At 35.4% G+C, this 13,387-nt stretch overlaps 1 protein-coding gene across 1 annotated transcript in view; it reads right to left on the bottom strand.

Moving 5' to 3' along the window:
* Rad18 (RAD18 E3 ubiquitin protein ligase) overlaps positions 1 to 13,387 on the bottom strand; it is a 103,629-nt gene that overhangs the window by 28,592 nt on the left and 61,650 nt on the right. Inside the window, exons 10-11 of the mRNA XM_005333841.5 lie at positions 8,376 to 8,510; positions 2,750 to 2,924 (exon numbers count right to left, since the gene is read on the bottom strand). Coding sequence (XP_005333898.1) covers positions 2,750 to 2,924; positions 8,376 to 8,510 — 310 coding nt within the window. The remainder of the gene's footprint in view (positions 1 to 2,749; positions 2,925 to 8,375; positions 8,511 to 13,387) is intronic.

The following is a 13,387-nucleotide window of genomic DNA, read 5'->3' as shown; positions in this document are numbered from 1 at the left end:
TCAATAAAAGTTGTTACAAATTTGCCCTTTGTAGTTATTTTCACTGGGCCAAGGGAATGTGTATATGTGCATATACAGACATCTACATATGTGAAATAGAATGTAAGCTTAAATTTAAAAAAATAATAATGGTCTGATCACTGCTAACTTACAACATCTAGAACAGTGCTGGATATATAATGCGTACTTATTGAGTGAGTACAATATTAGACCCTGCTTAAGACAGAGCAAAGAATAATCTACTAGTATCACAATGCTCATTTTGAGTTGCTAACAAAATTGTCATCTCAAAATGTCTCATACAATAACTCAATTTGACCCTTACAGAGGGTAAACAGAGAAACTTTCTATAATATTACTCAGCATCCTGATCAGCAGAAAGGTAAACAATGAGAAAAAACAATTCTGTAATGAAGTGGTGGTAGGAATGGTATGTGACTGATAAACATAAGGGTACTTTTTACCTCTTTTCATGAGAGATGAGTTACAACAATCTGGTTTGGACTAAACCCATTTTAGGAAATTTCTGCTATAGTATGGATCATTTTTTTGTTGCTATTTTTTAGTTGTAGATGACTTTATTTTATTCATTTAATTTTTTATGAGGTGCTGAGGATCAAACCCAGGGTGGTAGGCAAGCCACAATCCCGGCTCTATAGTTTGGATCTTGAATGTGCCCTAAAGGTCTATGTAATAGAGGCTTGGTCCCCAGGGTGGTACCATCATGAGGTTGTGGAAGCTTTAGGAGGTAGAGCCTAGTAATAAGACCATAAGTCACAGAGGGTGTGCCGTCAAAGGGGACTGTGGGGCCCCAGTTTGCTCTCCCTTCCTCTTCTTACTTTCTGGTCATAAGTGAGTAGTTCTCCCCCACCATGCACTCCCGCAGCGATGTACTGCCTTACCAAAGGCCCAAAGCGGTGGGACCTACTAATCATGTACTGGAATCCCTAAAACCTGAGTCAAATATACCTTTCTCTTTATAAGTTGGTTATCTCAAATATTTGGTACAGTAACAGAAAGCTGACTAATACACTGACCCAAGAAGGTTTATTCCACATTCCCTTCAGTCATATTTCCTTTACCTTTGAAACTAAGTCAAAAGACTATCTACTACTGGCTCTTCTAGTTCCTGAGCCATAGTGTAACTAAAAGCAATGGCATGGCATCTTTCTTTTAAATCATCTTCTCACAGTTTAGTGTGGTCATTAAGTCTTTCTGAAGCCAAGACTCCAAACTCATCTTATTTGCTATATATTTGTTTATCTCATCACCAGATAAACAGATATTTGATGGCCGTATTTTCCCTTTAGTTTATTTCATTACCACGCCTACGTCCTGATTCACTCTGGCTTTCTAAAACATTCAAGCAACCAGTAACTAAGATTAAAAACCAGCTGTTTACACCCTGCCTCTGATTTTTTCCTTATTTTTATTTTGTATTCACAAGAGATTTATTTTTAAAAACAAATACTACACACTGAACTTGCAGGAATGCCCAATTCTAGTATATAACAATTCAGGCTAACCCTCAAATAACTAAAAAAATGTAGTTTTTGGCCTTGAAAACCTTTGGGATGGGGTGGGAATACTTTCCTTTCCTAACACTTGATTCTGAATAATATGAAGATGTTCCCCAGAAACAGTAAGAAAGCAGAGGGTCTTCAAGTAAGACTTTTTTTTTTTAATCTCATGATTCAGACTGATGAAATCTGTCACCCAAGTGCATGTTAGTAATTTTAAGTGAATATCAAAGATTAAATAATTTCCAAGAGACATTCATATTCACATGCTGCTTATAACATTTTAAATTGATATAATTCAGAAGGCAATGACCACACCTACTTCGGTCAAAATTATGACAAAGGTAAGAATGTAAGTAATTCAGTAAGAAACAAAAGAGCTTTACCATAGCATCAGGTACATAAGAACAACACTGGGGAAAATGTACAGCTTTACAGAAATGGAAGAAACTAATCAATTACAGTACAGAAACACAATATAATACTGCACCCATTAAAAACAACAGTTACAAATATGAGGTAGAAACATGAGTAAAATTTATGATGTATAGGTTGATCATCCCTTATTCAAAGTGTTTCAGATTTCAAAGCTTTCCTGATATTTTAATATTTGCATAGTTTTTACAGGTGAGCATCCTTGACCCCAAATCTAAAATGTTTCAAATGTGCCATGATGCTCAACAAGTTTCAGGTTTTGGAGCATTTCAGATTTCAAATTTAGGATGTTCCACTTATAAAGTAAGACACCAGCATATAAAATGTGTATGTACCTGTGTATAAAATGAATTAACCCTATGTCATCTTTTTACAACACACAATTTTTAAAATATTTTCTCAAAAGGGCTTGCCATTGAAGCTCTAATTTTTAGAGATTCCCCCAATATATTTGGCTGAATTTTTCTTTTCTTTTACTTTACTATTTACCATCTTCCTGATCATCTCCTTTACTCATTGTCTCAACTTTCTGCTTATCATGCTTCTTGTCCAACTCTAGGAAGTCCTACATAAAGCCTACAGAGTGGAAAATAAAATCACCCAATGGTCACTGTAGTATCCTTTTATTCCAGCTTGCTATCACTATGAAGACAACATGGAAGTAAAAAACAGGAAATGGAAGAAACCTCAAAAACCACATCATACCACAAAACTATCTTCTAATTACTTCTAGCAACACGTACATGGGAAATAGAAACTTAAAGATTCTTTATCAACTACTACTTGCTCCTTACCTATTGCATGAACCTGATTCCGATGAATAAAGAGCTGATTCCTGAATATCGGTACAACTAGAAGAATCATCTTGTCTGTCAGGCTTCATCTTTTCTGGGGAGCATAGATTTGATGGAGGAAAGTGATTTCTTACTGAGGTTGTATCTGAAAATTTCATTTTATCATCTTCCTGTCCTAAAAGGAAAAAAAAGAAATGTAAAAAGGATGAAATAAAAATTAAAGAGTATCTTAAAATTTACAACCTTTGTATGCCTATTATTTCTGTAACACACAATATTGTTATTTGTATTGAGTAAAATCTAAGTATATATTACATTGATCCCAAAACTCCAGTGAGAGCCAAAGAATCAATAATACCACAATGGTGCTTTGTTTTTCCACAATTAATTAATTTAAAAATAAAGTTTCCTTTAAAATCAGAAATGGAACAAATTCAAAATTCTTTTTTATTATTTTTTAGTTGTAGACAAACAAAATACCTTTTTTATTTATTTTTATGTGATGCTAAGAATCAAACCCAGTGCTTCACATATGATAGGTAAGCGCTCTATCACTGAGCTATAACCTGAGCCCAAGTTTATAATTCTAATAAATCCCCTATTTACATATCACTAAATTCCTAAGCATTTTATAGATGGAGAATACTGTCACTCTAGCAAAAAATGACTAAAGATTCAACGAATAAAGAGAACTACAATATTTGTCACTGGCTATGAGAGTTAATCTGAATTGTCAACTTGAGTAGATAAAGAGATGCCTAAGATTAAGAGGTTTCTGGGTGTGTCATGAGGATGTTTCTAAGAATGACCAGTATGTGGGACAACAAACTAACCAGGAGACCCACCCTAAATGTGGGCAGCACAGTCCCATAGGTTGGGAGACTGGATAGAATGAAAAGGAGAATGAATGAAGAAGACAAAACAGATGTAAGCTCAGTTCTTTCTTGAGCAGGGTACCTCAACTGCTGTAGCTGTATCTCCTGAAGACATCAAACTTTTGCTCTGCTTCACTCTTACAAAACAGAATCTGACTAGCAACTGTCCTGGAAGTTACCAGGCCTTTAGTTCTGAACTGGGGTTGCATCACTGGAGTCTCCTCTTGTTCTAAGGCTCCAGCTTCTTGGGCTGAGCAATTACTGGTACCTCCAGCTCTCAGTCTGCAGATAGCCATTGTGGGAATATCCAGCTTCTGGTCATATAAACCAATCTGACAAATCCCCCTTTATAATCACATATATAGGATCATATTATTTATATGCTTATTATTTAAAATCATATGTATATGATTACATATAGAGAAATAGAACCAATGATATATATATATGTGTATCAGACAGGTAACATTAGGAGCTAATACCCTAATACACTATTACATAATAATGAATTTACATGGACCCTAAACCTACTAAATAGAATGAATTCATTATGGGAAAGGAAAACTAATCAGACATAATGAATATATCCATTTCATAATACAAGTCACATTTCTATACAACCTTTATCATAGTCTTAGTTCTCGGAGTTTCTCATTACAGATATAGGAAAAGGGAAGACTCAAAGTGTACACAAGAATGAGACACACAAGTATAGCCAAATGTCTGCAAATAAGAGTGCAAGACATTATCTATGATTCTTTTTCTCATGTGACAAAGCACATTAAAAAGAACAGGCCAGGCTTTTTAGCCAGAGATATTGCATGGGAAAAGAATAAACCAAATTCTTCAAAAAGGAGGACAAAAAGATTTTTTCACAAATGATTCTCTCACATTGGAAGAAGAGCATGCATCATAGGGGTATTAGCTCCTAATACTGTCTATCAGTAAGCCATCATTACCAAAACAAAGCTGTATCCTCTAATGTTTATCAAAAGAAAAAACTGAGCTAATAAGATGACCATCCAGAATCTCTAGGATCTCCTCTTGTAAACACATTATAAGGGGAACCCATCACCCTGGAAACTTGATGCACCCAGGCAATTATATCACTCAACTGGCTCAGAGAATGCAATCAAGCTGGCAAGCCAGGGAAAAGGAATTCATCTTGAAACAACCTTTTATTTTTAAAAGTTTTAGTCTCTTACTTCTTTCTCTCTTAAACAAATAAATAACAAATAAATTCTCTGTTAGGGACAAACAGCACTCAGCAATATGAGCTGACCTTAGATCCTGTCTGCCCTTAGATCTAAGAACACAGGACTTCAAGGAGAGCCCCAACTATGAGGTTAGGACATCAGACCTCCCCAAAGACATGCAATAAAAAAGATTAGGTTTTCCCTTGAGAGAACATGAACCTTATTCACTTACATGGGCCCTTGAAAGTTTACTCTAAAGAGCAATAGTTACACTGGTTATATGTTGCCATACAAAAACCACCTCTTCAACCAATCTGTGTCTTCCTCTCTCAGACATCCCCATTATGAATAACAACCTAACAGCAACAGTCACCCAGAGACAGAAATACTTTTGTGTATATACACACATTCTATATAACCCCCCAAGCACAAGTAATCAACTATATTCAATAAAGATTTGATTAGTAAAAAAAATATTTTTCTTCTGGTGGGAAATATCAAGCCAGAATTTCTTAAGCAATGATAATTTATAAAACTATCCTTTAACAACTGCATGAACAAATTCAAGTTGTTCAAAGGCCATGAGCTACATGCTGAGGCAGCAACCTACCAAAGGAAGCGTGAGTAATGGAGACAACAAGGAATGTGTAAATACCCAAAAGAATAAAATACTTAGGAGTAAATCAGCCAGGAAGGTAAAAGACTTGTATACTGAAAGCTATAAAATTGCTAAAAGAAATTAAAGAGATAATTAAATGAAAAAAACATCCTGTGTTTGTGAACTGGAAGATCTAATATTGTTAAGATATCAGTACTACCCAAGGCTACCTACAAATTCAATGTAATCCAATATCAAAATACCAATGTTTTATAGAGGCAATCAGTGTTTTTTGTTTTTTTTAAAACTTATCCTAAAACTCAAGGAACCTCAAAGGACCCCAAAATTGAAAAAGAAGAATAAAGTTGAAGGACTCACACTTCCAACTTTGAAACTGAGTATAGAAGCTATGGTAATTAAAACAGTAAAACAAGCATAAGGACAGATATAAAGATCCATGGAATAAAATAGGGAATATACAAAATAAACCTTCACAAGATCAGTTGATTTTGGACAGGATTAACCAAGAGCAATCAATGAAGAAGAATCTTCAATGAATAGGGCTGAGAATAAAACATATCTCCTAGGTAAACATATCTACACACAAAGGAATCAAGTTGAGGGCTCGAGATATAGCTCAGATTGGACAGTGCTTGCCATGCATGCACAAGGCCTCGGTTCAATCCCCAGGGCCATTAAAAAAAAAAAAAAAAAGAATCAAGTTGAACCCTTACCTTATACAATAATACAATATATAAAAATTAACTCAAAATGGATCAAAGACCTAAACATAAGAGCTAAAGCTACAAAATTGTTGGAAGAAAATATAAAGGAAAAATCTATATGACACAGGATTTGGCTATGACTTCATAGATATAACATCAAAAACAGGCAATTCAAAAACAAATTGATCTTCATAAAAATGAAGCATTTTTGTGGTGAAAACGCTATCAAGAAAGCAAAAAGACAACAAAAGAACATTAGGAAATATTTACCAATCATATATATGATAGGGGATTAACAGAATACATAGAGATCCCCATAAAATCAACAACCCAATTTTAAAATAGGCAAAGAACTTGAATATGCTCCAAAGAAGAAAGACAAATTGCAAATCAAAACCCACAATGGCAGTCAGGCACAGTGGTGCTTTCCTATAATCCCAGGTACTCAGAGGCTGAGGCAGGAGGATTATAAGTTCAATGCCAGCCTTGGCAAGTTAGCAAGGCCATGTCTCAAAATAAAAAATAAGAAGGAGTAAGGATATAATTCAGAAGAAGAACCCTTGGTTCAATCTAGAATTCCAAAACCAAAAGCAAATACAAATGAAAAACCACCAATAACAACAATAAAATCATAATGACATACCTTTTCACACCTACTAAGATGGATTCAAAAAAGGGGGGGGATAATAAGTTCTGATACAGATGTGGAGAAATCTCATACATTGCTGGTAGGCAATATAAAATGATACAGCTATTGTGGAAAAGAGTTTGGTGGTTCTTGAAAGGTTAAACATGATACTACTATATGAACCAGTAATTCCTCTCCTAGGTAAATATCCTAAAGAATTAGAAGCAGGGACTTGAGCCGATATTTGAAAATCTATGTTCATAACAACATTGTTCACTATAACCAAAAGGCTAAAATAGCCTATTAAGGGATAAATGGATAAATAAGATGTGTCATATACATACTACAGAATATTATTCAACCATAAAAAGGAATGAGAGGGCTTGGGCTGTAGCTCTCTTGTGGAGCACTTGCCTCACAGGCAAGAAGCTCTGGGTTTCATTCTCAGCACACAAAAAAAGGGGGAAAATGGCATAAAATTTTAACATGTGCTACATTAATGGAAACTGAAAAAAATTCTTAGAGAAATAAATCACACAGAAGGACAAATACTATACAATTTCATTTACATGAGGTACCCAGAATAGCCAAATCCATACAAAGAGTGGAATAAAGACAATTAGGGATGTGAGGGAGAGGAAGAGTTATTAAATAATGAGTATAGGCCAGGTATAGTGACACACGCCTATAATTTCAGCAACTTGGGAGCCTGAGGCAGGAGGTTTGCAAGTTCAAGGCCAGCCTTGGCAACTCAGGTAGAACATCAACAACTTAGCAAGATCCTGCCCCATAATGAAAAGTAAAAACCACTGGAAATGTAGTTCAGCAGTAAAAGCACACATTGGTTCAATTCCTAGTACCAAAAAAAAAAAAAGAAAAAAAAGTACAAAATAGTGATTACAGTTTGGATTGGCAGCTACAGAAAGGTTCTGGGTATAGTTAGTGGTAACATTTACACAGTACTATGAAGGTATTTAATGCCAATGAACTAAATCCTTGTAAATGGATAAAAAGATACATATTGTGTTATGTGTATTTTTCCACAATAAAGAAAAAATAAAGAATTTTCTTGTGCACCTTTTCCCATTATGATTCTGTTTTGTTTGCTGGCCCAAAGCCCTGGCAACAGAAATATAACATTAATCTCAAATTCTAAAACAGATCAAAATTAATGCGTTATATGCATTGCCATACCAAGTGCATTAGCTTTAGACTGTTTAGCAGACCATCACATCCAAGGTAAATGCCAGTGTTCTATAACAAAAATGATTTATTCTCTCTGTAGGATAGCTTCACTCTCAGCAATAAATCCTAAACCTAGAAAATTTCCTCAAGCTTAAACAATTAAGGAACTTGTGATTTTCCCACTAACTGAAAGGAAGCCAAGGCTTAGCAATTGTTTCTTCAGGACATTCTTCCAACTGTTTTTCTCAGAATAATAATAAACATAGTTTATATTCAATAACTGCTATATGAATTTATCTAAAAAATACTTTTTCCCATTTCAAATGCCTAATAACCCCAAAGTAAATTCCTTTGGTTTTCTTTTTATAATAAAAATAAATAATGAAATTAATCATAATTCTTTTTTTAATATCTCTTACCCATATGCATGGATGACAGCTTTTCTGTAGATTCATCTTTTTTCATTACTTTGTTTTTTGGCATTCCATCAGTTTTCTTGTATCCTTTTTTTGCCTGATCCACCAGAAGCCGAAATTCATTCTGATGCGTTTTACCTGAAATTCAAAAGACCTTCTAGGTAAAGTAGGTGAACCCATTTACTCGTGAACATCATCCTTGCACCGAAGGTGAAAGCTGTCTGCTAAGCACAAAAGCACAAAGGGCAAGGGGGTCATGGAAGTTTCCTTATATTCTCCCAGCCTCAAACACAAATATGGAACCATGCTATTCCTAGTTTGCTACTCTAGATTTCTTCCCAAATCCCAAACTTCAGAGAGGGGCTTTTTTTCCCCGCTCATAGCACAATACTAAGGTGTAGAGAATCTACTGCATGTAGGGAAAAAAATTGCATTTCAGTTGAAAACTGCCTTGTCTAGAGCTACCCTTACAGGATTCCAGTCATTTGGTGCCTTTGAATTGTGGTCTGCTAGTTGTAGATAAGTGATAGCAAAATAATAATAATAATAATTGGCTATAGATATACAAAATCCCCTCTGGTGGAGATTTCATTAAATTCCCTATACCACAATAGAAGAAATCAGTTTTGCCTCCATTTGTACATTCATTTTAATATTACTAACCTATAAACATGACTTTCTTTGGATTCTCCTTTGAATATCTTATTAACATCTTTTTTGGTAACCTCTCTAATGAGGTTTTCAAATCTCTAATAAAAATATTAATTATGGGGCTGGGGATGTGGCTCAAGCGGTAGCGTGCTCGCCTGGCATGCGTGCGACCCAGGTTCGATCCTCAGCACCACATACCAACAAAGATGTTGTGTCCGCCGAGAACTAAAAAAATAAATATTAAAAATTCTCTCTCTCTCTCTCTCTCTCTCCTCTCTCACTCTCTCACTCTCTTTAAAAAAAATATTAATTATGTATCCATAGGGATGATTTCATTTAGTTTTGAAAATTATCCTTTTTTTAAATACTTATTTTTTAGTTACAGGTGGACACAATGTCTTTATTTTACTTTATATGGTGCTGAGAATCGAACCTAGTGCCTCACGCATGCTAGGCGAACGCTTTACCTCTGAGCCACAACCCCAGCCCAGAAAATTATCCTTTAATATGAAAAAAGAACACTAAAATATGATGCACAACTAAGAAGAAAAGAAATTGGACTCCTATATGTGGATACTAGTAGGCATAGCGAAGACATTTAGGAGAGACTACTACAAATTCCAACATATTTATGTTTATGTGCATTAAAATTCCCAATGAAACTAATGAGTGGGGTTAGAAACTGGTAAATTTAACTAAAAAGATAGTTAAAAGTTCAGCAAAAGAAATTATAAGCTGGCCATAAAGATGATTGGAAAAGTTCAGCTCTTCAGAAACATTCTTCTATGTAGAATCTCTACATAGATGGATACCTCCAAGCTAGGTGGTTTCTATTTAATTCCATGCATTTGAGGATAATTATCATATCCTTCTTAAGTTCTCCAGAATTAATGGGCCAATATCGTTAGGTTGTATTAGGCCAGGGTAACACATCACTATGGGATCAATGCAGTTTATTTATATTTAGCTCATGTCCAGGCCATTTTCCTAGATTTTATACTATTTCTAGGCCACTAGAAAATAAAGAATTGTGGGCTTAAGATTTACTAGAGAAACTTGCTAAATACTTGCATTAACAGTTAAGGAGGCTTAATGACTTTATATTTTGAAATAATCTCATATTTAAAAAATTTTCCTTTTCTTATTGAAATCTAATTATCCCATAGCTAGGCTGGAAAACAATACCAAATGGCAGCCACTGCTCTGGCTTTGGCCCAAGAAGTCTAATAATGCTGCTTAGAAAATGAATGATGCCAACAGATTATGACTAATAAAATTGTTCCCACTCATCTCTTCACCTCATCTTTGGAGATCTGCCATTTGGCCAGGAGTACTCTACAGCATAAAACCTCAATTCTGCTGGTTATCTGTCCTGAATTTACCTCTTGAAAGTTTTAAGTGGCTCAGCTAGTTGTAGGATCTGCTAAGTTCATATTCAGTCAACCCGAACTCATTAAATTCTCCAGAACTACTGTTTCATAGTCTCCTCTTTATTCAAACCTCTAATGCTGCTCCTCTATGGCCCACTCTTAGTTGGTCTCACACTACTCTGAAAACTATGGATTCATTCTAACAGAATTCTGTCTCCTTCCAATCACCATTACATCCAGTCTATTCACACATGATCTCTCTTATTCCTTATTATTACCATGAAATGACTGTCCTTGCTATATCTAAAGGCTGACTCCAAACTTACACTGTGGATTCCATCATGAAGTCCTCTCAAACACAAGCTACATTTGAAATTGAGTGTGTGGGCTATGAAAACAATTTAGTAAGTTCAGACTGCTATTTGATTTTTCCCTTAATGAAACAATAAAGAGCAGAATAGAAAGTCTCAGAGTGCATTAAAAATGGAAAAGGTAAAAGCATTTTGAGAAACTTTTGTTTCAATGTGTGTGTACACTGTTACGATATAAAATATATTTATTGCTATGGGCTACCCTCAAAAAGTCTGAGTTGCTGAGTTAAGTATCTCCCAATTTAAACAACAAACTCAAGAAATTAATTAAAAGCCCTCCCCTGACCCAACAGCCATTTTCAGCTACGGCCTCACTCTGACAGAGAAACCTTGCCTAAGAACTGTCCACTTTCATATTCTCACTGATTCATTTCCAATTTGATCTCAATGAATTCTAAGTGCTTCTGATGCCTCCTCTCAATCAAACAGCTCCTCTCAGTGAAACCTTCCTAGAGGAAGCTACTCTTGTCAGGGTTTGTTGCCTCCAAGCTATGAAAATCAATGGTTCCATGTATGGCCTCTTATAGAACTTTTCATAGCAACATGTGGAATAAGTCATGATTTCTTCTTAAAACACTCTTTTCCTGGATTTTCTGATACTATGTTTCCAAGCTTTCCTCCTTTCTCTCTGCAGCTTTCTGAGCAGGCTCCTCTTCCTCCTACGTGCTAAAACAGATTTCAAGGTACAGTGCAGTGAAGGATCCCTGAGACTCTTTCACAGGGGAGATGAGGTAATGTAATAACGCATGTCATTGTATTATTATGACAATACCTATGTAGGACATGCATGCATTATTACGTTTATATTACAATAGCAATGGTGAATAAAATTTCTGATGCGTTAGCATGTACCACTCACCATTTAAACTACCAAAAAAAGTTATTTTCACTTAACAATATCTTTAATGGGCTGGGGTTTAGCTCAGCGATAGAGGGTGTGCTCAGCATGCCTGGGACACTAGGTACAGTCCTCCACACACAGAGAAAAGGGATATTTTTGATGAAGCAGTCTATTAAATCTGGGTTCCTAGGTACATACCTATGATGAAATGAGAAATACAAATAAAGCCCTTCCGAGACATACCAAAGTTTGTAGGGTACCTATTTGATTTGTGAGCTAGTCGCTTATTTTATGGCATACCATTTTTAATGGAAACTTATATCTCCTAATTTAAAAAACAAACTTAAAAAAAAAAAACCTTCCAGGCATAATAATTGGCACCTTATCACTTTGAGTGAGAGCACCAGTACAACGGTGAATAAAAGTGGTGAGAATCAACATCTATACTTTGTTCTCAATTGGAAACATTCAATATTCACCGTTAGATATGTTAGTTGTAGGGTTTTTGTTTTTTTTTTCCATACATACCCTTTGTCAAATTGAAGAAATTCTAGCTTACCGACAGCTCTGACCATGAGTGGAGGTTCAATTTTATCAAATGCTTATCTTCATCTATGTAGAAGATTACAAGATGACACTAAAGCTATAAAGAGTTTTGTTCTGGACCACACAAGCTATATAATCTATTGAAGCATCCCAAGGTTTATTTTCACGTTTCATTAGAGCAAAATATCAAAAGAGAATGAGAAGAAAAGCTATAGACTGGGAGAAAATATTTGCAAAAGACAAATTTGATAAAAAGGCAATTAACAGAGAACTCTTCGAACACAACAATAAGAAAATGAAAACCCCAATTTCAAAAAAGGGAAAATGATCCAGACACTTCACCAAAGAAGATATTTAGATGGTAAACAAATATATTACAAGATGCCCAATATCACATGAAATTAGGGAATTGCAAATTAAAGCAACAATGATACACCACTACATAACTACAAGAATGGCAAACATATGAAGCACTGACTCTACCAAATGTGGTGAGGATGCATAACAATAGAACTCTTATTCACTGCTGGTGGGAGTGCAAAATGGTACAACCACATCGGAAGACAATTTGGCATTTTTTTATAAAATTAAGGATACCATCCCATCCCACAAGCAAGTTCCCCCAATGTTAATTTAAATGAGTTGAAGATATATGTTCACACAAAAAAATGCACACGACCATTTATAAGCAGCTTTAATCATACTTGACAAAACTTGGAAGCCATCGAGATGTTCTTCAGTAGGTAAATGGTTTAACTATGGATACATCCAGAATGGAATATTATTCAGTGCTAAAAAGAAATGAGCCAGCCCAGGGTGTGACTCAGTGGTAAAGGACTAGCCTAGCATATGAGACCCTGTGTTTCATCCCTAGCATGGCAAGAACAACAAAAAAGAGCTATAATAAACCATGAAAAGACATGGAAGTGAGGTAGGAGTTTTGGGATGTCAAGATAGCAGAGGTAGGGTACATGGAAAATGCTGGCCAGACAACAATATGAGGACATGTTATCAGGTCCCTGTTTACAAGAAGTCCCATTACCATGGCAACTCCTGCTAGGGAGAGCTTATCACCACACTGTTACCAAAAGTACTATACAGTCCCATTACCATGGCAACTCTCACTACAAGTTCTGTATTCTAATTAGGCAAAAATAAAGTAACCATTGGGAACAAATAGGGCAAGGACTTCAATCAGGTCCATGGGGAGGTGAATGAGGCATAGCTCAGCATATA

This window comes from Ictidomys tridecemlineatus, chromosome 16 (assembly GCF_052094955.1).
Source record: "Ictidomys tridecemlineatus isolate mIctTri1 chromosome 16, mIctTri1.hap1, whole genome shotgun sequence".
In the NCBI taxonomy this organism is placed as follows: domain Eukaryota; kingdom Metazoa; phylum Chordata; class Mammalia; order Rodentia; family Sciuridae; genus Ictidomys; species Ictidomys tridecemlineatus.
The sequence above is the reverse complement of the archived record's forward strand: the minus strand, read 5'-3'. Positions and strand labels throughout refer to the sequence as shown.